The 27461-nt window shown below is 42.7% G+C and overlaps 2 protein-coding genes across 10 annotated transcripts in view; both read left to right on the forward strand.

Annotated features, from left to right (window-relative positions):
• Positions 1-27461, forward strand: part of HECW1 (HECT, C2 and WW domain containing E3 ubiquitin protein ligase 1) — a 407022-nt gene that overhangs the window by 206061 nt on the left and 173500 nt on the right. For all 9 annotated transcript variants that reach the window (XM_051852912.2, XM_051852913.2, XM_051852914.2 and 6 more), the window contains one exon: positions 19170-19264. In XM_051852912.2, the coding sequence (XP_051708872.1) occupies positions 19170-19264 (95 nt within the window). The remainder of the gene's footprint in view (positions 1-19169; positions 19265-27461) is intronic.
• LOC103349485 (cytochrome b-c1 complex subunit 10) lies at positions 19353-26109 on the forward strand. Its single transcript, XM_070059782.1, is given in 2 exon segments — positions 19353-24759; positions 24761-26109. Coding segments are annotated over 2 exon segments (228 nt in total). The 5' UTR covers positions 19353-24642; the 3' UTR covers positions 24872-26109.

Raw genomic sequence — 27461 nt, forward strand, 5'->3', positions numbered from 1 at the left:
GGGAGGCGGCCTGAAGGGAACAGGAGTGGTAGGAGGGATTGATATATTCTGTGTAGCAGGCTCTGTGGTAGATGGAGGTGGGAAGGCAGCTGGGGTCTTGAGAGTAACTGCTGCTACAAGGACCTTGTCTACTTTACATAGCTGGCAAAGTCTGGTTTATCTTGCAGGGAAAAGAATGGCTGGACATAAGGGATCTCAGACCATTTTCCTGCCTTGCAACAGTAGGGTTCCAGTTGGAGGATGGTATTAGAATTAATACTTCCCTCTGAGAGCCAAGTCGCTCCATCCTCCAGCTTGTAGTTTGGCCACACCATGGTGCAGAAAAAGACCAGATGTGTTTCTTTATGGTTGGAAGGTCAAAAGAATCCCAGTGCCTGATGATGCACTCCAAAGGGATGCATGCTGACGAGGTCAAGAAAAAGGGCATTCATAAGTTTTTTCTTTCTCCACTTGAGATCCCTCAAGTTCCTTGGCTGTGGAGCCTGGCATCCTGGAGCCAACACAGGGAAGTGTCAGAGAACAGGGGTAGATGGTCTTATCTATGCCTGCATCCTTTCCTTTGGTTCCATTGATGTGACAATCTTCTTAGGTCATCTTATAGTTTTTCAGGACTGGAAGGCTGGAATCTGAAACCAGGCCTCTTTAAAAAACTTCTCAACTAGGACTCCAAGGGCAAGGATTTGCAAGGAAAGTGAGCTTCCCGGTGCTAGGGTGATTTGACAAGGATGTTAATAGGAAGAAGGGCTCAGTAGGGAGAAAAATAGTTGCCCCATCAGAGAACCTGCTGGAAGTATGTTCAAACATAAGAGATCAATAGATAAGTGCTGCTTGGTTGCTGACAGTAGAGAGTGTGGCCATAGTCCATAGTCCACTGTATCTCTCAGGAGACAGGAAACTTGTGTCTAAGGAGACAACTAGAAGTAATCAGACATCATAGCGTTTAGAGTGGGCACCTAAAGGCTTGCCATGGGTAAGTAAGGTGTCCCTGGAGAGCCTGATTAAGAGGAAGACTTGCTGAATAGAAATTGGCAGAGGAAGAGGGAGAGGTTACAGGGCAACCTTGGGCCCTTTGTACCCCTGACTATTTACCTAGGGTTACATCTTAGCTATCTGTTGTCTCTATTTCTAGCAAATCATGCAGGTCTGGGCACACCACGGTGGTTAGTGATGCCCTAGTGAATCTGCCATGGTCCAGAAGCGGCAGAGTGTACAACATCTCCTCTAGGAAGTCCGGTTATGAGAGTGGCTCCAAGAAAGTGGCAGCATGAGATGTAGGATCAAAGGGAGGTCTTTTAAAGGTCAGGGTGACCTTGACCATGTGTCTAGACTGAGAAGAAGGTGCCATACAAATGGCCAGTTTCTTCGCAAGGATGCTACAACATTTTACATTATGCCAATGAGAACACCATGAGGAGGGCGCCACTGTTATTGTAGGTGATGAGAAAATGTAGTCTCCCCAAGGTGTGGTAGACTACCTGGGGTCCAGAGCTGGTGAATGAGAGAGCTGGGATTTGAGCACAGGCTGAGCTGTTTGTGCTTGTCAGCATCAGAGAAGAGCCTGTGGGGATGTCAGAGATAGAGGACATTGAAAAGCAGTTTGATGGATTGAAGCTGCAACTGAGAAGGAAAGTTGATCCGGAGAATAACTGATGAGAGGAGTGCTTCCTGGAAAGTCCTGACCAGCCAGGTGGGCTCCCTGGAAGTATGGGTGGGTGGGTGGTGAGGTGCAGGATGGGAATGAAGAGACAGGAAGGAATGTGTTCCTGCTGACTCCACCACACACCATTTACTAACAGGAAGGGAAAAAAGAAGGAACCGGAAGAACTCAGGAGTGATTTTCACCTATCCAGATTTGGTGCAGTAAAATTTGAACTCTACAAAGGAGTAGGTATCCTCTGCCCCCTCAAAGCCATTCTATACATAGAACGAATCTTCAGCTCAAGACCCCAGGCAGGCTTGCTGAGGTTTTTCAAATATCTGTCCCCAGAGAGGGCTTCAACGACATTAGGAGGGGAGTGTTATGCCTGTTTTGATCTCCACAAGATGGGTACACCAGCAGTGTTCTCTGAAGGGTTGTGGCAGGTGAGGGAAGAGAGGCTAAATTTGGCTGGTGAGTATCTGGGGCAGACAGAGGACACTGATCTAACTAGGATGCCGTGTCTGGACCTGCAGCCTGGTTTATGAGACAGTGTCTGAAGGGCATGGCAAAGCACCACGGTATCCAATTAGACAGGCACAACAGATGGGAACCAAGGTGGCTAGCTATGGTCATTCCAGGAAAGTGCCCTGTGCTCATCCCGGGAACCTGTATGTGGGCTGCAATATGTGACCCCTGGGCTGTGGTTTGGGGTAAGGCCACTGCCCTGAGTAAAGAAATCATGACGGTAAGACCAGCAGCTGCGCTTCCCTAAGTTCTCCCAGTATGCCAGGTAGCGTGCTGAGCATCTGAAATCAAATGCCCCATTTAACCTCCGTGAAAACCTGAGGTGGCAGATACAATTTTAATTTTTCCTTTTTGTTGCTGGGGAACCTGAGGGCCAGGAAAATAATACACTTGGAAACAAACGTATGAGGGGACCAGTTTTCGAGTCTGGGCATCTGCTCTCAGAGCCTGCTCATTGTCACCATGATGCCCTGATGACACCAAAGTAGGTTATGCTCCCACTACTAAGTGGAGGCCCAGGCGAAATTCTGGTTCTGTGGAGGGTTGGGGTACCACCTGTACAGTACAGAGGGCATTGAAATAGGGGCCATTATTCCTTGGGACTTTTCTTCCCCAGTGGGCATCAGAAGGGGAAGCCAGATCTCAGTGTGCTATTACATTCATGAACAGAGGATGTGGTGATAAAATAGATTTAATGGCAAACTCTACCAAAAAGGAGATCAGAAGGGAAGGTTGAGATGTCTAATACCCATACAGCTTTCCTCCCAGCCAAATAATCTGTTGCAAAGTATATCATATTAGAGGTAGAGATTACAGAGAGTGGGAGAAAGAGTGTCCATCTACTGGTTCACTCCCCAAACACTCACAACAGTTAGAGTTGGGCTGAGGCTGGAGCCAGGAGCCAAAAACACAAAGCAGGCCTCACAAATGAGTTGTAGCCACTATCGTTGTTTCCCAGGTCTGCACTGGTGGGAAGTCAGTAACCAGTAGAATTAGTAGCCAGAGCCAAGAATTGAACCCAGACACTCCAAGGTGGAACACAGGCATCTTAACACTTGTTCCCAACTGATTCTGAGCAGGGAGTTCAGTATGACCCACCATGAAAAGCCATAGAGAAAGTCACACTAAAAGAGAGATTACTCGGGCTTTCAATTACTGCCTCTCACCTAAACCTAGAATCTCTTCCCTTTCGATGTATTTGTCATGGATGTTTGCATTCCAACTGTGTGTGCATTTATAGAAACTTTATTTATCTCCTTAAAGAAATTTAAAAGTTTAAAATCATCTATAGTTTCAAAACCTAGATAACAATTTAAAACATTTTTTATTGCTAGTAGCATCTTCCTTAGAGGGGCTTAATTAAATATTTATTCAATTAGTGAACAAGATAATTAAGACAGTCCTCAATACTCCAGTGCAGGAAGCATGAGGTGCTCAAGACCAATTGTCAATAGGTTGTATCTTTTGCACAATTGGCCCCTGACCCTAGAGAATCAAGAGTCCTGGGTAGAGGAAGAGACCAGAGAAATATGAGTGGAGGTCAGAGGCCAGGTGAGCTCTGGGTACGACCCAGGGAGAGAGAGCATCAGAGAGCGAGCAGAGGCGACTGACCTAACTTCTTGTAATACAGAGGTTGTAGAGTGGTACCACCTTGGGCAGCAGAAGATCCTGCTGTCTGGGGAGGTGGCCCAATACACACTGGGAATCTGACCAGCCAGGCAGGGAAGAGGATACTGGAGGAGAGACAGGAAGAGCGAGTTTCCTTTTTCTCATGTTTTTCCCAACTTACTTCTCTCTCTTGATTGTTGAGCCTTTCTGCTAAGTCGATGGCCATGCACAGCTGCAGCTGTTCTTGGTGAGGAGATCCATGGAGCATCAGGAATTCCTGCCCATACACCACAAGGTGTCTTCCACGGCCTTTTGGACGAGAAGCAGTGGCTTCTGGGTACTTTGTGTGCCTGGGACCAGTTCAGCAGTTACCCTTAGGACTTTCTGACATCAGCCAAGACACGTCTCTTGTCAACTGCAAGATCAGCTTCAAGTGATGCAGATACATTGTCCACATCCGGGATAACTGGGTGGGAATTCAGAGTTCAAATAGCACAAAAATTGACAAAACTTCTCCCAAATTTTATTAATCCAGGCTTCACTATCATGTATCCTGCTTTCCAAACATTCCAGAATTGACATGGTGCCAAGAATATTGCCACCAACACCCATAAAATATACACAACCCCTATCCACTGCAGTAGTTTATACTGCATGTTTCCCTCGTTCCTAGCAGAACTGGTTTGCAGAACCTGGTGTGTAGGTAGAGCTGCATGGCTGCTGCCAGCTGCACCTCCTGAGGGAAGTGGGCAGGCAAAAAGCAGGAAAGGAAAGGAGACAGCCACCCTTGCTTCATCTTCACCAGAAGGAGGCTCTTCCAGTTACTAACCAAGCCGATCAGTTTCGAACTCAAACTAGAGAATTTGCCTTGGAAGGGAGGAATTGTGTCACTGAGGCCGCCGTATCCCTGGGGTAATGACATTATAAATGTTGAACCCTCTTCCAAAAAATGGCATAGGAAACATTTCTTTCTTTATCCCAAATCAGATATTTGAAACTATAGACTCAGCCTTTCCTTGCAATTTTTTTTTAAAGATTTTATTTATTTAGTTGAGAAGTAGAGTTACAGACAGTGAGAGGGAGAAACAGAGAGAATGGTCTTCTATCTGCTGGTTCACTCCCCAAATGGCCTCCATGCCGAAGCTGGGCTGATCCAAAGCCAGGAGCCAGGAGCTTCTTCCAGGTCTCCCGCGTGGGTGCAGGGGCCCAAGCACTTGGGCCACCTTCCACTGCTTTCCCAGGCCATAGCAGAGAGCTGGATTGGAAGAGGAGCAGCTGGGACTAGAACCAGAGCCCATATGGGATGCCAGCACTATAGGTGGAGGATTAACTTACTGCGCCACAAGGCCAGCCCCACCTTGCAATTTCTATTCCTTGTGTTTAGCTTTTTAAGTTTTTATTTATCTATCTGAAAGGTAGAAAGACACACATGGAACTGGGGGAGAGATCTCCCATCCAGTGATTCCTTGCTCAAATACCCACAACAGTAAGGGCTGAATCAGCCCAAGCCAGGAGCCTGAAACTCAATCCTTGCCTCCCACATGGGAGCCATCACCTGCTGTCTCCCAGGGTTTGCATTAGCAGGAAGCTGGAATTAAAAGTTGCGCTTGGACTAGAAGCCAGGTACTCCAATATGGGATGTAGGTGTCTGAAGTGATGTCTTAGATACACCAAGTGCTCATCCCTATTTCTTGTATTTAAAACCTCTTAATAATGCACTCTTGCCTGCTTGCTCTCTCTGCATTAGGATTGATCTCTTTAGCATTGGGAAAGATAAGCATTAAAAGAAGAAATATTTTTCAGAGGGTAAAATTTAAATTACATCAATACTTTTTAAACAATGAATAATATGAAAGTGAAAGGTAAAAGGCAAAAAGAGTGAGAACATGGGAAAAAAATAGTTAATGTAGGGAGCCTTCAGTGGCGTAGTGGGTAAAATCGCTGGCTAGGACTCAGGCATCCCATTTGTGTACCAGTTCAAGACCTGGCTGTTCCATTTACAATCCAGCTCCCTGCTAATGGCCAGGGAAAGCAGTGAATAATGACCCAGATAGGCCCCTGCAGCCATTTGGGAGGCCTAGAAGAATCTCCTGGCTCCTGGCTTTGGCCTGGCCCAGCTCTGGTCATTGCGGCCATTTGGGAGTGAACCAGTGGATGGAAGATATCTCTCTGTCTCTCCCTCTCTCTCTGTAACTCTGCCTTTCAGGTGAATAAAATAATAAATGAATATAGTCAATGTAATCTATAATTAGACCTTGCCCTTTCTTCTAACCAACCTATTCACATTTCCAAAATTAAAGAAAAATATTTTGGGTGAATTCAATATTTAAAAAATGAAGTTCAGAACAGCAGAACCATAGACATAGACATAGACATCTGGGTACTCAACACAGAGAAAGCGGGTGCAGTGACATTACAACCTCACTGCTGTGGGCTGAATGTTTGCACCCCTTCCTCCTTCGTATGTTGAAGCCCTCACCTGTGATGCGATGTTTTGCATAGTGGAGTCTCCCAGGATAACTACAGGTGGGTTAGATCATGAGGGAAACTGGCCTTCATAATGGTGTTAATGCTTTTATTAAAAGAGGAAGAGTTTTATGGTCCTTTCTCTGCAATATGGGGACACAGAAAAGTCAGCCATCTGCAAACAAGGAACCTTGATATTGGACTTCACAGCTTCCAGACTATGGAAAATAAATGTTTGTTGCTTAAGCCACCTGGTCTATGGTATTTTTTTGTAGCATCCCAAAAACTACTTCAGGTACCTACAAAGTGAATTCTGCAGGTCTTGGACTATGGAAAGAAGGTCCAGCCTCCTTGTCAGGATTCCCTGAAGGGCAAACTTTTTTTTTTTTTTAAGGGAAAGGGTTTATTGGGGAACAACCTACAGACTGGAGTGAAGGGGCGACGAAGGAAAACAGGGAGGGAGACTGTAAGAGGGAGAGACAGAGAGGAGAGGAGCTAGCAAGGAGAGAAGATAAAGCAGAGAAGAGGAGAGAGGAGAGCAGAGCCAAGAGACCAGAGGAGGAGGCTGGAGAGAGGAACCGAGAGAGAACAGGAGAGAAGGACCGAGAGAGCACGTGTTCAGGAACAGGCCCTTTTAAAACTTTGCCTGAGATAATATGCTCAGCTCCTGGCTCCAGCCGGCTGCTCCACTCAGCCCCTGCAGCGCCATCTATCGGCACTTCCTGGTGGCTTTCATTTGTTTGGAAGAAATCTGAGACCCATTTGGAGAAGAGAATGTGATGCATCTTGCTGCTGTCACCGACTGAGGGCAGGAATGAGGGCTGAGGAAGCCAAGACACATTGAAAGGATCAGGAAAGGCATCCTGGGAAATGGAGATTTCCAAAGATCTAGGAAGACAGGCGGGAGGAAGAAGCCACGCCTACAAGAAGCTCCCAGCTGGCAAGCGCGCATGAAGCTGAAGTGAATGCAGTGCAGGAAAAGAACCTCATAAAGCTTGTGATTCCTGCTACCTAGAGGAAACAGAGCCGTGGAGAAACGGTCACCATTGAGAAGTTAGTGTCCGCCTGAGACTGTGTTCCAATTATGCTCCCTTTGCTGGAACTAAGGAACATGGATGCCTGTGAACACCTCCCACAAGCAAGGGCCTCTCCTCTCTCCCAGCTCCACGCTTCTATCCAGGGTGGTTCTCGGTCATCTGCTAGAGACTGTCCTCTAGAATACTCAGAAAAGATGTGCTTGAAAGCCCCTGCCCCCTGGAGAAAGTGGCCTCCCTGTGCTGGATGGCATGCTGGGAAAAATCTGTGCTGTTGCCCAGGTCTTACGGGTAGTGCGTGCACGTCATTCCTCACTGCTTTCTCTACAGCCTGACCCTGGCCTGCTCCAGCACAACACATTGGTGTCTGCAGACTCTTTTTTTTTTTTTTTTTTTTTTGACAGGCAGAGTTATACAGTGTGAAAAAAGAGACAGTGAGAAAGGTCTTCCTTTTTCCATTGGTTCACCACCCCCAAATGGCCGCTATGGTCAGCGTGCTGCGGCCAGCAAGCTGCACCAATCCAAAGCCAGGCGCCAGGTGCTTCTCCTGGTCTCCCATGCAGGTGCAGGGCCCAAGCACTTGGGCCATCCTCCACTGCCTTCCCGGGCCACAGCAGAAAGCTGGATTGGAAGAGGAGCAACTGGGACAGAATCTGGTGCCCCAACCAGGACTAGAACCTGGGTGCCGGCACCGCAGGGGGAGGATTAGCCTAGTGAGCCGCAACTCTTGTCCTGGATGGCCACCCCTCATAGTCTAATAGTCAAGATCAACGCTTCCAACTCAGAAAAGCTTTCCCCAATAGGCAACAATTCCAGCAAACACCAAATCTACAACCATTTCCTTCATGAAATCCCCCACCAATGGACCACAATGCCCCCTTTTTAAGAAAGACCTGCTTGCTGTCAAGGCTTCTTTTTTCATTGTTAGGGGCCCCTCAAAGTGGTCCAAAATGCAGTTACAACACCCTAGGTCTGAATCAAATGCATCTGGGGAAAGCATCTGCCAATTCGATATGGGACATGCCAGGTGCTCTAAATGCCAGGAAGACAAAACTGGTGAGTGGGCTCTCCCAAGGCTGGAAGCTGCAGGTTGGAGTGTTTTTTCCAGGATATGGTTATTGAAGGCAGTATTTAGAGTGTTCTCCCTGACAATAAACTGTCCATTGAAGAGGTCGTATTGAAATTCCTTCTCCACACTGCCATTCATGCATTTACACCTTTATCCCAATATGCCACTATACTTCCTAGCACCACTCCTCTGGAGAAAGGTGATTATATCTCTTAAAAGTGTCTACTACCCAGAAGAAACTCTAGAACACTCTGCAGCAGGCCAAGTGCGGATTGAAGACATTTGTAATCAGCACAAGCTGTGGGGAAGGGTCCCCATATGGCCTTTCTCCCTTCATGCCACGGGCTGTCCCTCATACTTTCTCGGGCTCTTCAGTATTACAATCCATCAGCCCCATAGCTTTCTGGCTTATACATCCTCTCTCAATTGCAGACAGCTCATACCTTCACCATCTATCAGCCAAGACCCTTCCCATCACTTGGACTGAGATCCAAAGACCTACTCCACACCTGGGATTAGGGACGCAGAGGGTACCACACTCCATGATAATCTCACTGCCACTTCTGTTCTTGGCCTCAGAAGAACATGCAACCTCCCACCTCCCTGCCCCCTGGTGGGAAGGAAGCTTAGAAACCTCTAAGTCAGCTCCATCTAGGATAGGGAATGGCCACATCAGCAGTTGTGTGATGTCCCCTTTCCATTTCCCTACTATTTATGGCTTCAGTATCCCTCATGGGAAACCTTTTAAATTTTCAAAACCCAACTTTGGCTTTCTTGACCCTCTATGTGTTTATTTTCTATTTAATTACTTTCTGCCCTTATTTTCAGTTTTTGTTTCCTTCTTTCTGCTTTCCTTGGGTTTAATTTGTTGTTCTCCTTCTAATTTCCTGAGATTGCTGCTTCACTCACTGGTTTTAAGCCATTCTTCTACGCTAATGTATGCAATAAGACTGTAAATTTTCCTCTAAGCAGTTTTTGTTTTGCTTTATTTTGGTAAAATTCTTACTGAAGCACAACACACACACTAGAAAAGTACCCAAATCTAAGTGCAGAGCTTATGAATTTTCAGGAAGGGAATTCTTCCCTGTAAACATCGCCCAAATCAAGAAGCAGGGTGCCACCCCGCTTTAACCCATTCTGCGCCTCTGCATCCTTCCTACACAAGCTGTGTTTCTGTGTGGGATCAACTTTTTCTAAGAGAAAAGAATGCCCTTTGGTATTTCTTTCAGGCCAGGCCTTGTGGGGATAACCCTTTCCGTCTTGTCCCTATTTCACTCAACATTTGACGAAGGATTTTTACAGTACACATGGAACTCTAGGTGAGCTGTTATTTTCTTCAGCGCTGGGGGAGGTGATTTCTCTGTCCTCTGCAAAGTCGGTACATAGTCTGTGTGTCACTCCTTGAGGATGAGTGTTTCCTCCCTCTGATGGTTTTGAAGATGTTTTCTTTGTCTTTCCAGCTCAGCAGTTTAACCGTGATGTGCTTAGGTGAGGCTTTATGATATGCTATTATCGCCTCAAAAGTTGTCTTGATCCCATATCCTAGAACTCTAGCCACAATCACTCCATTGGGTTCCCTATGCTCCTTTTCTCTCCTCTGTACTTTGCAATTGGTCCTCTGACACCTGACATGGGTCTTTCCTATAAATTTACATTCCAGTGTCATTTCACATAATGGTTCATTGAAATCACTTTTACTTTGGTACCATGCTTTAAAGCATATTGTGGGATTTATTATTTTATTCTAAATAGATAATCAAATAATGCATGGTTCTTTATGTTTAAAAAATGTGAGTTATCACAATAACTTCAAAATGGAAGTTTCAGGGACAGTCATTTGGCTTAGCAGTTGAGCTGCCATTTAGACAGCCATGTCCTACATCAAGGTACCTGGGTTCAAATCCCAGCTCTAGCTCCTGGCTTCATGTTCCTGCTTATGCACACCCTGACACTGGAAATTTTATTTTAATTTGATGTGGCCAGAGAGGCAGTGGTGATGGCTGAAGTCATTGGGTTCTGGCTATACCTGTAAGAGAATTGCATTGTGTTCCCCCTTCCCGGCTCTGGCTCAGCACCAAGGATTTGCAAAGTGAACATGCAGATGAGAAAGCTGTTTCTCTTTCTCTCTCTCTCTCTCTCTCTCTCTTTCTCTTTCTCTCTCTCTCTCTCTCTCTCTCTCTCTCAAATAATAAGTTTTTGAGAAGAAGTTTCAACTAGACCCTGTTAATTCAGATACCAGACAGTTCATTATTTAGCTATTAGAGAAGCACGACTTTATCATATGGCATTTTTTATAGATTAGGCAAATATCGGCTACTTTAAGATGCAAGTATATCAGTCTATTCAACATTTATAATTATTTCTCATTTATTTTCTAACTTAAACTGTCTATAACTTAGCATTCTGAATCATAAAGACAAAGTGCAATCCAAATAAGATGATATCTTTACCAAGTTATACAATTTTGACAAATCAATATGATGTTCTGCAATACAGTAAGATTATTTTCTTCTGTTAGTATCATATATTATGTTAATGATAATTTTACTACAAAAATACCATTTGAGTAACAAAAATGACCTGTTTTTGCAGGGCTGTTATACTGAAGCAAAGTCTCAATTTTTTGCTGCTTTGGTACAACTTAATATAACTTTTAAAATTATATGCTCTTACGAACAATTTCTTGGATACATGCTGCTGAAATTAAATGCAGCAGGACAAACATGTATGAAGGGTGGCACTACTTAAAACCAGTGTTGTCCAAAACCAGAGCGCATGTGTGAGAAGCTTACAAATTATACTAGGAGATCCAACAGGCCACATCTGGTTTAAATTAAAATAAAATTTCCAGTGTTAGATCTTTATGTTTATAGTAGAATCTTCAGCTACAGAGGCCTTGTCAGTGTGTTCCCGTTTATTTGGAAGCCCTTTACTCTTGTTTGGATAAAATATTAAAGCCTTTCTCTGAGCTTCTTATTTCTTAAAATCCATCTAATTCACATTTATGATGTTTAAAAATGCAAATGTTTGTATTACTTCATAGGATAGATTGGGAAGACTTAAGGTTTTATACTGCTAATATTGACTAATTCACCATAAAGTAGTGCTCTTGCTGTTTCCTTTTACTGAAACTAAATACTCAATTTAATTTAAATTTTATTAATCCACTGCTTCTTGATCTTTTTGAGCATTTGAAGATATCATTCTTTCCATTTCTTTTTCCAGATAACTCTCGAAACTGACTTAGTTATTATAGCTTCTTGACTTAAAAATCTATCCCTTGGATTTTGAGAATGTGGCTTATAACTATCCTCTATTTTGTTAATGAAATATTACCATAAATAAGTTTAGAGGTTTTGTTAAAGAATGTTACTGCAAAAATAATTTTATTCTTTCTGCACAAATAAGTGATATTACACTGCAATACTTATCTCCCCTGTACTGATCTATATCTGTCTAATTCATTGCCTCTGATGGCAATTTGGTTTGCACCATTTGCATTTGGGTGTTTTCTACATTTCGGATATTGTAATAGTGTGAGTAGGTAAAAATTTACCATGAATGCCAGCAACTGTGCCATGTGTAGATAGCAATAGAAGATAATTACGTTATTTTAAAGAATATTTTTACTGGTTGCGTAATTCTGTTAGTGGTTGTGTTCTTTCAGTACTTTGAAGCTCTCCTTTTTTGTCTTTCATTGTTTCTATGGTGAGAAATCATCTGTCAGTATAATTATTGTTCTGTCTCAGGTAATCTATGTTCATTAGTTCAGTGATGTTCTTTTCTTTTTCAAACTTCTACTGTGCTGTCTGGTTGCTTTGTTCTTTTTGGATTCATGGAACTCTTTAAATCTATGACGTGATCTCTTTCATCACTTTGGGAGGAATTTTTAGGTTATAACCATTGTCCTTTTCTCTTTTTAGATTCTAATCACACATATTTTAGGCCTCCTGCTGGTATCTCATGTGTTCTTAGTCTCTATTCTGTTTTCCATCTTCTTTCTCTGCTACTTCCTTTTGATTTTTTTTTCTTTCTGATCTATGTTCCAGTTTTTTCAATTCTCTTCTCTATTTAGCTTAATTTACTGTTAAACCCATCTGTTGAGTTCACTGTTCCAAAATTACAGTTTTTAGAGTTTTGCGTTCAAAATTGCTGTGGTTCTTTTTATAGACTGCGTACTTTGATGATGTTTTCCATGTTGGCTTTTATCTCCGTGAATGTTTTAAGTATGTGGTCCATGATTCTGTGTTGTTAACTCCAATGTCTGCAACTCCTGTGCATCTGCTTACGTTGTCTACTGTTTCTCCTGGTATTTCTGTTTCTTTGTTTCAGCATGTGTGTGGTCAGTTTTAATTAAGAACTTCATGTTGTAAATGAAAACCTGGGGCTTAGAAGTATGTTTTTTCCTCCTGATGGCATTGGATTTCCTGTTTTTAGCCATCCAGAATAACCTCGATTGAAATTCAAGGCTTGAGATGACCTGGAAGGAATGGGATGACCTGGGAAATGTCTCAATGTGTGCAGCCATTCAGGGCCCCAACTTGGGTCAAGAGGGACTTATCAGAGTCTTCCTCTTTGGGTTCTTTACTTTTAGTCCTTTAGCCCTGCAAGTCAGTCATAAGTTCTTTTCAACTTCCATGTCTGTCAGATGCTTATTTCAGAATCCATGCAGTTACGCCTAGGGATACAGCAACTTCAGATCCTGGGCTCATCTCCGAGTTTCCATCTTCTGGATCTTGACCTTATTATATTTTTTCTACTGCCTTGCTAGGTCTCTGATGCCTTTAGGTGAGGGGTTCCAGGTCCAGGGGAAAAATTGTGGGGCATCTAATTAAAATTTGAATTTAATACAACAATTAAGAAACTTTTTAATATAGGTACACACTATGCATTCTTACAATAAAAAATTATTCACTGAAACTCAATTTTAAATAAGTACCTTGGATTTTACCTGGCAATGCTATTTCATACTTATTTCTATAGTTTTTAGCTTTTCTAGATGTTCTCTGAGCTACCTGGTACATCATGACTTGAAGCAAAAGTTTACTTATGCTAGTTGATTAGCAAACCTAAATTATTACAAATTTCAAATCACCAAATGAGGAGTTAATATATTTGCTTAAATCCCAGTTCTGTCATGAACCATATGTATGACTGTACTTATACAAGTGGACTTATATTTTGGCCTCATTTTTCTTAGATGTTAAACAGGAATGATAGGTGACATTTATGGAGGTGTGATTTTATGCCAAGCCTTGTGCTAAGCATGTTAAACATTTAAAAGGTCAATAATACTTTCTTATACTTCATGATATTCTTGTGAGAAGCAAATTAGAAAATAATACAAATTGGTACATATTAAGTAATAACTGACTGATAAGAGCAATTTAAGTCAATGCTTTTAAATTTAAATTGACAATTTTATTTTCTCCAAATCTAGTGCCATCATTATATACTGATGTCTCAAACACTGCACCAGTGTAGGGGTAAAAAAGAAAGCAAATGAGCCTATAACTGAGGTGAAACAGTCTGTACTTTCTGAATGCATCCCCTCAAAAAGAACTATATGCTAACTACCCTGATCGGGTCATCATCCATTGAATATATGTGTGGTTGATCACGTTCCACTCCATAAATATGTATAATTAAAACAATAAAACATTTTTAAAAGATTTACTTAATTATTTGAAAGGCAGAGCTACGGAGAGGCAGAGAGAGAGAGAGGTCTTCCCATCCGCTGGTTCACTCCCCAAATGGCCGCAATAGCTGGAGCTGGGCCAGTCCAAAGCCAGGAGCCTGGAACTTTTGAGTGTCCCACGTAGGTGCAGGGGCCCAGGGACTTGGGCCATCTTCTGCTGCTTTCCCAGGCATAATTTGCAGGGAGCTGGATTGCAAATGGATCAGCTGGGAATCGAGCTGGCGCCCACATGGGATGCCAGGTGGCAGCTCCACCTGCTATGCTACTGTGCTGGCCCCAATAATAAGACATTTTTAAAATATTCAAAAACAAAGATTATAGTTGCTAATATACATGTTCATAGAGGTCAGAACATCAGTTTGGCTCTGCTTTGTGCATGAGCTTGTCACCCTTGCTCAAATTTGAGAATAATTTATGTGCTAAACAGAATTAATCAAAATGATATTGGGAGATCTGTTTCAAAGCTGCCACAAATCTACAAAGGGTTAGGATATAAACCTCTTCTGGAAGGCAAGAACTACACTCTAGTGAGTTGAGTTGGGGTGAATTTCAACCCATCACTGAATCTGACTGGATGCATGTATGTAGGACATCTCCAAATGACTATACAAGATATCCCTGTTGATCCTAAGGAAGACAGCCCACTTAATGTGTAGTACGCTTTCTGCATCATTCTGTTGGTTCTGTATGACAATTATAAAGGAAACAACATCTGCCAGGTGGGCCATGGCATTGCCATTCTGCATTAGGACTGAGTCTCAGAGAGTTAAAGTAACTCACACCACTAATGAGAGGGGAGTCAGAATTTTTCTATTCGATCCCACACTCTTCTTTGTTTTTAGATCATGTTGCCTTTCTAAACTTCCATAACAACACACAAAACTACTGCAAAAAATAGTGAAACCCCTGTAGAAGGGATGTGTCATATTCAAGTTTTGAGAGTATGTTTGAATTATCACTTTACCTGGAAATGCAGAGAAAAAACTATAGTAAATCTCCTGGGACAAAGTATCAGAAATAATAACTAACAACCTCTTAGTAGTTCTTGATCTTTGAGCCTTGATACTTTTCTCAGAGAAAGCAATAATAGCTATCTATGATAATTTCTTTATCTACACTTGAATGAAGTCATGCAACATCAGGACATAGAAAATTATGTGTTCTGTATCAAGAAATTAGGACCCACCAGGACACTGTGGGTTAACAGTGAGGCAGTGGAGTCAATCAAATGAAACCAATAGTTCATAAATCAATTTTCAACAGCTATGTATAGAGGTTCTCTGTATTACATGACACTGGAAATATAAAGATAAATAGTACCCAGTCTTTCTCCTGGAAAAACTCAGTGTTGAGATAAACAGATCAATTTAATGTAATAATGATCAACAGAGTAAGAGCAAAATAGGGCCGGCGCCGTGGCTCACTAGGCTAATCCTTCACCTTGCGGCACCGGCACACCGGGTTCTAGTCCCGGTTGGGGCGCTGGATTCTGTCCCGGTTGCCCCTCTTCCAGGCCAGCTCTCTGCTGTGGCCAGGGAGTGCAGTGGAGGATGGCCCAGGTGCTTGGGCCCTGCACCCCATGGGAGACCAGGAAAAGCACCTGGCTTCTGCCATCGGATCAGCGCGGTGCTCCGGCCGCAGTGCGCCGGCTGTGGCGGCCATTGGAGGGTGAACCAACGGCAAAAAGAAGACCTTTCTCTCTGTCTCTCTCCCTCTCACTGTCCACTCTACATTGCCTGTCAAAATAAAAAAAAAAATAAAAGAGCAAAATAGCATGAGATTTTGTGGAATGAAGACATTTTTGTAAAAAAGCCATATGATAAGGGTGGGTTTGGGGGGTTAAGAGGCCACCAGGGCTGCCCTCATCCCATGTCAGTGTTTCTGGGTTCAAGTCCGCACTTCTGACTCAGGTAGATGTGCTTCTGCCACCTGTGTGAAAGATCTGCATTGAGATCCTGGCTCCTAGCTTAGCCTGCACCAGCCCCAACTGATGCAGGCATTTAAGGAATGAAACAGTTGATGAGAGATTCCTGTCTGCCTTTCAAATAAATAAATCAATGAATGAAAACATTTAAAAGCCATACAATAAATTATTTATATGTCGACTTATTGCATTGAACATTTATGGATGTCTTTCCTTCATACTCCATCTCTAAATAAGACAGAACTTTTAAATGATTTAATACCTCTTTCAAGTTTAAAAGGGAAATTATTTAAGTTACAGAGGTATTCATGTTAAAGAAAAGGAAAATCCATCTAAAAATTCAAGTTGTTGGAACAAGAATTTGTTGTAGGTGTTAAGATGGCACTTGTGATGGCTGCATGCCATTTTGCAGTACCTGGGTTCAAGTCCCTGCAACATTTCCGATTCCAGATTCCTGGTAATGAATTCTCTGGGTGGCAGCAGGTGACGACTCAGGTAATTATGTTCCTGCTGCCCACATGAGAAACTTAGATTAAGTCCCAGCCCTGGCTACTGTAGGCATTTAAGGAGTAAGACAGTGAATGGAAGATCTCTGTCTCTCCATCTCTGTACCTGCCACTCACATCGGGGGTTGGATTGCATTCCCAGCTCCTAGCTGTGGCCCTAGCTTAGCACCAACCATGGTGGGCATTTGGAGAGTGAACCTGCCTATGGGAGTGAATTCTCACTGCACCCCCCATCTCTCCCCTCACTCCTGCCTTTCAAATAAGCAGTATCTTAGCTGGAAAGAGGGCAGGCAGGTAGGAAGGCAGATAACCTTCTCCCAAAACTTCTCAGCAGAGTACCACTACACTTTAAAAGTTTCCCTGAATCCTTAGCTCAACACATGTAGTCGTCTGCTCATTGGCAATAGAATTCACCACAAGATTGTATATAATTTCCCTGACGTTTTGACTTAAAGGCATTGAAATAACAGCTGCTACTGGCTCACCATGCCTATCATCCAAAAGTTCTCTCTACCCAACCAAGCTTAAGGTGAGGCCATTTGTCTCCTTAGTGCTACTCTCCCCAACACCTGCAAGTACGGTCACTCACATACTGAACAGCACAGACTCACTGTGATGGACAAGATGTACAAGTGTCTGTCTCCCTGCAGTACTCAAGGTTCCCCCATGGTTCCTGACCTACCAGAAACCTGCTCTCCAGGCTGAGGCAGTATAGATCTGGGTGTGTAGACCTAACATGGGAGAGCCATGAGGTGTCTTGAAGAATAGGTATGGAAAGTCAGTATCAAATTGCCCATTAAAACGACAAGGCAATCAACAAATATGAAAAATAACCTTAGGAAAAGAATGACTCCTAAAGCAAACACATCTAAAGTAAGAATGTATCCACTCAAAGAGAGACTGGTGAGCACACAGACATCTCTCAGACAGTGGCAAGTCTTCACAACTACAGCTCAATAGATTAAAAAAATTCTCATATCTAACTAAAAGTTGATGGAAAGATGTGTAGTCTCACTAGTAATCAAATAAAATTATAATGAGATTCTATTTTAAGCTTTTTTGGTCTATAATGCTCAGTGTTAAGGGTTTTATGAAATGATCTGAGTTACGTTTTCTAGGGGAAGTATAAAGTGCTATTTGGAAAGCAATTTGGCCATAGGAAAGGAAAATCCTTAAAATATTCATATCTCCTAACCTAAAAAAGAATATTGCAATATTCATATCTTGTACATTGTGGAAACTTTATTAGTCTGGTTTAGGTTAGCTACATATAGCAGAAATCCCAAAATAACAATGGAAAACAACATAAATGTATCTGCAAGAGAGGCCACAAAATGCAATACTTTAGCTAGACATTATCATCCAAAATAAAATTGAGGTTTTTGTTATTAAGAAGGAAAGGGAGAATGGGTGTTGGGCAGACAGCTGGTAATTTTTGCTCCATTATCCCAGGAATTAAACTTGAATTTAAAAAATCATTTGCAAAAAAATTATTTTCAGGGTAAAACTTAGATTTACAGGTTATAAATCTATCAAATTATACCATAGAATAAGGAATGTTATCTAAATTTTAAACAATATTTGACTGTGTATATTTAATGTTATTTTTTTAAAAAGCTAACCATAGTTTTATAAAGTCTATACTCTCAAGCACACAAAAAAACAGATTTTTATTTATACTTCATCTTCCATATTTCCCATAATAGACATATTTTGAATTTGTGCTAAGAACATTGTAGACACTATTTGCCTATTTGAGAAATGGGATCTCAAATCAGAGATTCTTCATGTTTTCCTAAGCAAAGTTAATACAAGGGGGGAAAGGGATCACCTAAGAAAGTTTCAAATTTTAAGAAAAAAAAAATTCTGTGAACAGTGAATTGTGAAAAGCAGGTCACCTTTAACTTGACTGAAGTCATGGTGGTTATGGGTTCTGTTTTCTACAAAATGGAATGCCAGGAGGTGATGGAGTTACGTCACTGTTCAGCACATCGGCACCGTCACCAACATTTACTGAGTGTTTATTTGAACTCAGAGCACTTCTGTTTTCTTAACCAGCATCCTGTGATACTTACAGTAGTGTTAGTCCTATTCTGCACTTCGGAATAGGGTGAACAGTGGAGCTGAAATTTAAACCCAGGCAACAAGATTCCCCAAAGCTGTTCCTTTGTCTGCTTTCCATCTACAGAACTTTGAAAGGAAACAATTTGTGGTGCAAAGAAGGAGTCACTGATGTGTATAGGAACTTAGAAGATAAAAACCATGCCTCCCATTCATAAATTTCAGTCATTTCTCACAAAGTCTTCTTTCAAATGACCAAGACATTCACCCCAGCTAATTAAATAATAGGAAATTACAAAGCTACAAACAGGTGGTCCATGTCAGATCACCCAAAAATTTTAAAACTGTTAGAAAGCAGTGGCTGCCGGTGGAATAGAAAGTAAGTGGAGAGTCTAAATAATGGGTTTCACTCGAGGGCAAAAACATTAAGGCCAAACAATTTTTCATGACACATTTATAGGAGGAAGTCAAACTTGCCCATGAGGCCATATGTAGGCTATCATTGTCCCGTGGCCTATCTGGCTCATGGGAGGAATTAAATTGGAGTTCTTGGAGACGACCTCTCTGGCCCTGTCTGTCACTTCCCGGATTACACCCGACATCCCTACATCTCAGTCCTATTTTATTTCCGTCTTTCAGCTGAAACTAAGATCTGCTTCAAATACTACCATGGAGTCAGTGGCGCCCTGAGAGCTACCACCCCCAGCGTCACGGTGAAAAACTCAGCAGCTCCAGTAAGTCTCACAGTCTCATTCCTTCTTCTTTGGTCAGACCTAATTCCATGCTTCTTTATTTTCCTATTTCGCTCGTGTGTGTGTGTGTGTGTGTGTGTGTGTGTGTGTGAGACGATTATGGAGATATATTGATAGATGCATTCTAAGTAGAGACACAGATGGATACAACTGAAAATAGTGAAGAACAGGGCCTCAGGTCAGCCTTATGAATCTGCAGCTTTCTTGTTTGTTAGAAAAATGCCAAACTCTAGAGTTTGGCCTAGATGATCAAGTGTTTCTAATACAGATATGCATAATAGCTCTGAGTAAGTCTTCCTTTGCAATGTATTTTTTAATTCTTCAGTTTTAAATATTTATAGTCTTTTGTGTTTTCATTTCTGTTGGGGCTTATAAATAACTAATGAAATAAAAACTTACGGTCTCAGATTGATCTTAGTCATGGCAGTATGAAATAGTAGGCTTAGAAAAGACTACAATCTCTCATCCCTCCATCTGTCACATGAGGTCACTGCATCCAGAGAGCCTCCATATATAACCTCAGGTCAAACAATGCACTAGGTGCAGATCCAGGCCTAAAATTACATCATTTGTTCCCTACTTTGTGGCTTTGTTCGGTGCCACTGGAATGCATACCTTCGTTTCCTACATTACAATCTAGTTTTTAGCTTTGTGATACTTTTTAGCTAGTTCTCAATACACCTGATTAGGCTGAAATCATATAGGAGTGTCCTTGCTTTTCCTTTTCACATTAATTAAAAATGACCAACTAGGGGAGGCTGAACAAAAATCAGTGGGGACTCTTCACACAAGTGGAAGTAAAAACGGCTCCTGTTTTCCCTGTGTTCAAAGAAAGAGGGGAAGCGTTTGAACTGAAATAGGCATGACTCAGAAAGAACTCTGACTCTTAGAAGGCGCGCTTCTGCCATTTTGTGGATCGGTTCTGCAGTGCTCTGGAAACCAGCTGATTGAGGTCTGGGTGTTACGCAGTGAAGTGAGCAGACCCCAGGAGCCTGGAGCCTGGCCGCCTCCGTCCTGAGCTGTCCAGTAGACTGGACCCCCAGCTGGGCTTACCGTGAAAGGCGGGGCGGCCACAGGGGCAGGGAGAGGACCGCGGGCTCTGAGCAGGGTTGACGCTGGTTTCCTGTACTAGCCCTACTGCCATTTTAGTGAGCGGGGTAAGAATTTGATTGTGGAGATCTCTAGAAGTATCCGCAGTGTGTCAGTAACCCCTACCCTGGCCCGCTTCCAGGCCCATTTTTATGACTAGTGCTCAAAAGAAGGTGCCTCAAAAAACCAAACAGGTCCTGATAGGCATCTGCTAGTGCCTAAGGTTACACTTCAAGGCAGAAAAAAATATTAGACCAGAGCACACGACAGAGAAGGAAGGGGCCAGGAAGTAGAATGGAGCCAATTCAGGAGAAACCATCCACACGCAGCTCTGGCCTTTGCCATCACAGCAAGTTATGTAATGAGGCTCCTTGCCAGGCGTATCAAACCATCCTTCAGCAACCACGGATGGGCCTTGCTCATGGATGGAACTGGCCTGTTGGCCCAAGCCTGGGGCAGGAGAGAAGAGCGCCTCACTGTCCCCAGCCAGGACTGATACCGTAGGTGAGTACTGGCCAACCCTGGGATCTGCATATGTTCTTATCTGAAGCACTTTTAATGGAAAGAAAGCTCCCTGGGGCACTGGGCTTCTCTGAACTCAGCATCCTGGAGACTCGGATGTTTCGCTGCTTCTCTGGTGTCATCGTCATGCATCCGTCGTCATCAATATGGGGGTGAAGGTTTCCCAAGTGGCCAGAGGATCCTCTTCCTCCAGCGTGTCCACCTGAAGTCTCCATTTCACTGTAAACGCATCAAGAAGCATCAGAAAACCAAGGGTCCACTCTGTTTCCACTGGGATTGATGGCACTGTTCTGCTGTGTCAAACCCCAATCAGGGAGATCCTGGAGGGGGCGGGCAACAGTCCACATAGCCCCTCACTGGAGGACTTCTCAGGCCGACCTTGGGGTGGCAGGTGGTCCCACAATGCAATTTTTCGTTAACTGTAGTTTTTCATTAGCTGCGCAACACAGAGGATTACCACTAAACAATCTAGGAGGGATGGGAAAGTTCAGAGCCATTTTCTTCCAGTTGGGAGAAAACGAGACCTCCTGTAGACTGAGTCAGAGTCCAGCTTTCCTGATCAGACCAGCTTCATGCCGCTGCCACGTGCCTTCGACCTTGCCCTCACTCCTAGTCCTAACCTTGGAAACTCGGCCTTATGATGTTTTAGGAAGATGGCAGGATGTCTACTTTTACTTTTTTTCTTGGACTTTATAATACAGAAGCCTTTTGTGAATTGATTGTTTTCCTGTTGCCTTACTAATACATCCATAATTTATTTTTGCAACATATCAGCAGTGCTTATCTAACCTGATCCCAAAACAAGCCCTGATCCTATGAGTTAAAATTTTAAGGTTTAATTCTTAATATTCTCAAAATTGGTTTCTAAGTAAAATAACCCCAGTTATGCTAGTGAAGTAGGAAGTCAGAAGAAACTATGTAGTATGATATTCTAGTATTTCCTGTTTTCTTCATAAATATTTCTGTTAGTTTTTCATAGAGGAGGGTGTCAGAGCATTTTGATTTGTAGAAGTTATAAATCAAATCATTCAGATAAAACACAATAAATATAAATGAGTGCTTTTGCTAAAATTGCATATGATTTACTCACATGTGAGGCTCAGTGTTGCCTAGACATTTACTAGAATGATTTTCTAATGGCAGATTTTATGAGATCCTCTGACTACCATAACTTTAAACTCTTTTTTCCACAAAGGCTAGGGTGGAATGGAAAAGAAGTTTCTAAGGTTTAGAGACAGAAGTTGGAGGTTAGATATTAACATGATGTATACTTTCTTCTACCTGAGAATCTACAGCCACGTTTTGTCTTTCCTGGTCTGGAAAATTGTGTGATGATCCTCAAAGCCAGCTCTTTTTCCCAGAATCCTCTGCTACCTTCCCAGTCCCCTCATCCCGCTCCACACCAGCACCACCACCCAGCCAGTCCACACAGTTCTGTGACCTCTCACCCTTGGAGGATTGCTCACAACAGGGTCTGTTCATCCTTGTGTGGGCTGTGATTTCAAGAGTTCATTGATGTATTTCATGAATGTTTATCAGCAAGCTGCCCTGGGCTGACTGCTAAGCATATAAAACTGGACAAGACGAACCCTCATCCCCATAAAGGCACCTGTATGAGATGAGATAAATGGGTAAAGGGGGATTGACAAGAAACCAGGCTATAACAAAATCTACTCTGAGCCTCTGGCAGTGGCCATACAGGGCACTTTGGGAGAACCAAGGATGGGCAGGACCAGAGCACAACTGAGGGCTTTGCAGATGGGTTCAGGTGAGCTAGGTGTGCACCACAGCCCTGATTCCTCATTGAGTTCTTTGTGTTTTTTTTTTTTTTCTGTGTTAATTTAACCTAGTATGAGGAACATGCTAAAAAACTAAAGTGGGGGATATTTGGACATTTGTTTTGGGTTAATGTGTCAAATGGACTTGTTCCCCTAAAAGAGAAAGAAAGGGAAAAGCAATCAGAGCCAGAAGGTCATCCTCTCTAAGAAATTCAGCTGAGTCTGCGCATCTCTAACCTCTCCGAGAGGCACCCAGAGGTTGGATTCCACACTGGCCCAACATTATGACCTTTGTTGGGTCTCAGGGAAACAGGTGCAGAGCTCACTCTAAAGAGGCATTTCAGGGTCTTGCCCAGAATGCTTTTCCCAGCAGCCATGGCTCTGCTGCTCTGGCACAGTGTGTTTTACACCCTTCCCCTCTGGGGTGTAGGAAGCAAAACCCCAATTCACATTCCGTGCTCACCAGTGATTAATTATAAACCATCTTTTCAAGTTTTGCTTTCTATAGAATTGTATTAGAAAAAAAATTCTCATCCTTAAAATTTAGAAACAAATCACTAATGGAAAAAGAAATCTTTTCTAGGTTTATAAAAGCCTTGTCTTCTACATTGAAGTTGGAGATCTATGAAGCTCCGATATGGTTGTATATGTTTGTGTGTGTTACTAGGGAAACAAATCCAAGGCATTCATTAGACTCTGGACAGGGTTCATGGTCCCACAAAGGTTATGTACCACTGGCAGGGAGAACATCAATGTCACTCTTTGCTGATAGAAAGCACTAATCGGACAGTTTTATATCATCAAATGTCTACCTTTGCCTTTAAAAAAAGATTTATTTTAAAGGCAGAATTTACAGAGAGAGGGAGAGAGAGAGAGACAGAAAGAGAGAGAAAGAGATCTTCCGACTGCTGGTTCACTCCTCAGATGACTGCAGCTGCTGGAGCTGGGCTGGTCTGAAGCCAGGAACCAGGAACTTCTTATAGGTCTCCCATATAGGTGGCAGGGGCCCCAAGGACTTGGTCCATTTTCTGCTGTGTTCTCAGACACATTAGCAAGGAGCTGGATTGGAAGTGGAGCAGCCAGGACTTGAACCAATGCCTATGTAGGATGGCAGCGTTGGAGGCAGCAGCTTTACCCATTATGCTACAGTGCTGGCCCCTACCTTTGCCTTTATTGGAGAAAACATCCTACTCTGGTAGCGCAGTGAAAACCACAATTTTTTTAAGTGTTTATTTATTTGAGTGGAGAATTACAGGGAGAGAGAGAGATCTTCCATCTGCTAGTTCACTCCCCCAAATGACAATAACAGCCAGGGCTAGGCCAGGTTGAAGCCAGGAGCCAGGAGCTTCCTCCAACTCCCCCACGTGGGTGCAGGGACCTAAGCACTTGGGCCATCTTCTGCTGCTTTCCCAGGTGCATCAACCAGGAGCTGGATGGATGTGGAACGGTTGAGACCCAAAATGGTGCCCACGTGGGATGACTGCGTTGCAGGTCGTTGCTTAATCCACCATGTCACAAAGCCAGCCCAGGCAGGAATGTTCTTAATGAAAAGAGACAGATAGTAAACACCTAGCTAAGATGCCCAGACCTAGAAATCTTGAATGAATATATCAAGATAAATATATTCATCTGATGGATCTCAATATGAATGTATACAATGAGCCAGATTCAAGAAGACATGGAAATGGAACAACAAGCTTTTATTCAAAAGGTTTTCAGCAGCCAGATCCAAAGGTTGATGTTCTAGGGAGCAGTGGCAAGGAGCTTGCCAGGGTAGACAAATGAAAAATGGTTTATTTTCCCTAAAACAAAATAAAATGCAGGAATTCATAGATGAAGTCTTTCAAGTGATTGAAGTATAGATAAATCTGATACAAATTCAACTTTCTAGAGCAAAAAGAAGAAAAGCTTCCAAAATAAATATTCTTTGCCATCTTAACATGGACACCAGAATTGAGTGAGAACCACACCATGATGCTGACCAAGTGCCTGGGCCCATGCTGCTGGGAGCTGGCCGAGAGCTGGGTCCCCCTGGATAGCAGCTGGGGTGCCATGGGCACTGTGGAGCTGGAGTGGGCTGCTGACTGGTGGCTTGATTCTTGACTGACTGCCTTATATCAACAGCAAGTTTAAGGACAGTGAATTAAACAGTCCTACCTGGCCTCTCAAGCCCCAGAGAAAACGCCAAAGAAACGCATAGCGCAACGTGAGCCTTTTGTGTTCCTGAACATGGCCTTGGTTTTCTCATGCCTGTGACAGTAAACTCACCTTGCTACCTGCCTGCCCCTCCTGGTCTTCATCATGCTGGCTGCTCGAGTACCTCCAGGGCAGCCCTCCTGGCTTGGGTGGCCTCATAGTCCTTTTTTTTTTTTTTTTTTTTTTTTAATTTGACAGGTAGAGTTACAGACAGAGAGACAGAGAGAGACAGAAAGTCTTCCTTCTGTTGCTTCACCCCCAAGTGGCCACTATGGTCGGTACTGCACCGATCTGAAGCCAGGAGCCAGGTGCCTCCTACTGGTCTCCCATGTGGGTGCAGCGCCCAAGCACTTGGGCCATCCTCCACTGCCTTCCCCAGCCACAGCAGAGAGCTGGACTGGAAGAGGGGCAACCGGGACTAGAACCCGGCGCCCACATGGGATGCCGGCGCTGCAGGCGGAGGATTAACCAAGTGAGACATGCTCATGGTCATTTTAGAACCAAAGTTTTGTAAATCTAGGAGAATTTTTAATGGTATAAATTATTTAAATATTTAAAGCATTTAATGGGTTGAAAAATGGACAAAAGACCAGTCTTATTGATCATTGTAAGTATAAAAAGCATAAGTTAAATATTAATAAGTACCTTGCCAAAAATATTAAAAAAAATTTGACCATACAAAATTTATATAGACTATAGGGTTGGCTTGGTATTTAGAAAGCTATTAATATAGCAAATCATAGGATAGAAAACCACATGATTCTTTCTGCTTTAGTGAGATGTGAGTTGGTCCTTAACCTGAGATGGATTTACATATATTTTAATAGCAAATACCAGTATCATTTTTTGGGTGAAGCACTAGAAATGGTTTAATTAAGACTGGAAACAAGACAAACACAGCAAAGTTAACATTACTTTGAAAATGCAAGCCAGGAATTAGGTGAGAGAAAAAATGGAGAGGTAGTATTAGAAAGAAGATGGTGAAGGGGCTGGCGCTGTGGTATAGTGGGTTAATGCCCTGGCCTGAAGCTCTGGCATCCCATATGGGCACTGGTTCTAGTCCTGGCTGCTCCTCTTCCAATCCAGCTCTCTGCTATGGCCTGGGATAGCAGTGGAAGACGGTGCAACTCCTTGGGCCCCTGCGCCCATGAAGAAGCTCCTGTCTCCTGGCTTCGGATCAGCGCAGCTCCAGCCACTGCAGCCACTGGGGAGTGAACCATCAGATGGAAGATCTCTCTCTCTCTCTCTCTGCCTCTCCTCTCTCTGTGTAACTCTGACTTTCAAACAAAAATAAATAAATCTTTTTTTTAAAAAAAGAAGATGGTGAAATTATCATTACTTACAAATAATCTGATTATATTTCACAAACCCAAAATAATAGATTAAAGCTGTGCGAAACAATTTATCTAATGAGATCTCTAACAAGAAGCAATAAACTCTCTCTAATATGTTAAGAATCACTAATTCTAGGGCAGGCACTGTGGCAAAGCGGGTTAAAGCCCCAGGCTGCTGTGCCAGCATCCCATATGTGTGCCGGTTCTAGTCCTGGCTGCTCCTTTTCTGATCCAGCTCTCTGCTATGGCCTGAGAAAGTAGTAGAAGATGGCTGACCACTGCACCTGTGTGGGAGACCCAGAGGGAGCTCCTGGCTCCAGGCTTCAGATCGGTGCAGCTCCGATTGCAGCTCCATTGCAGTCATTTGGGGAGTGAACCAATGGACGGAAGACCTCTCTCTCTGGCTCTACTTCTCTCTGTAACTCTGTCTTTCAAATAAAATAAAATAATTCTTTAGAAAAAAAGAATCACTAATTCTATAAAAAAGAAAAAACAATTTAGAATGGAAAGAAGGCTTCCATTTTCATAGTAGCCAAACAAAATATTTTAAGAAATGTTCAGAACCAATATGATAGAAACTTTAAAAATACTGAAAGATACAGAAGATTTGATTATTTACGAAAGATAATCTTTGTCACTTTCTGAAATTAAATATTTAGCTATACAAATTATCTCTAAATTTATAAATTCAGGATAACTAAAATTGAAATACAAATAGGATGCATTTAACAGCAGTGTGATTCTAGGTTCATTAAAACTGACATGTGAGAAAAGGCGATATACTTTTAGGGAATGGGAATAATGGAAGGAGAATAGCTTTCCTGGAATTAAAATGTACCATGAGCCATAATAACTAAGATAGATAGATAGAACAGAAAAGTAGAGAGCCAAGAAATAGACTCCAGTTTATTGGATTTTAGATGATGATTAAAATCTGTTCCAAGTAAGTAAATGGTATTATGGTAACTGAGAAAACACTTGAATATATAATATATATATGTAAATTATATATATATATATGTATATATATCAACTATGTTCTTCCTGGTTTCTTATGTACAAATTACAGGTGAACTAAATACTAAATATAAAAAAATTTGGGGCCAGCAGGTGGGGCCACTGCTTGCAGTGCTGGCATCCCATGTGGGTACCAATTTGAGTCCTGGATTCTCCACTTCCAGTCCAGCTCTCAGTTATGGCCTGGGAAAGCAGCAGAAGATGGCCCAAGGGCTTGGGCACCTGCACTCATGTGGGAGGCCC

This window comes from Oryctolagus cuniculus, chromosome 16 (genome assembly GCF_964237555.1).
Source record: "Oryctolagus cuniculus chromosome 16, mOryCun1.1, whole genome shotgun sequence".
NCBI classification, from domain to species: Eukaryota; Metazoa; Chordata; class Mammalia; order Lagomorpha; family Leporidae; genus Oryctolagus; species Oryctolagus cuniculus.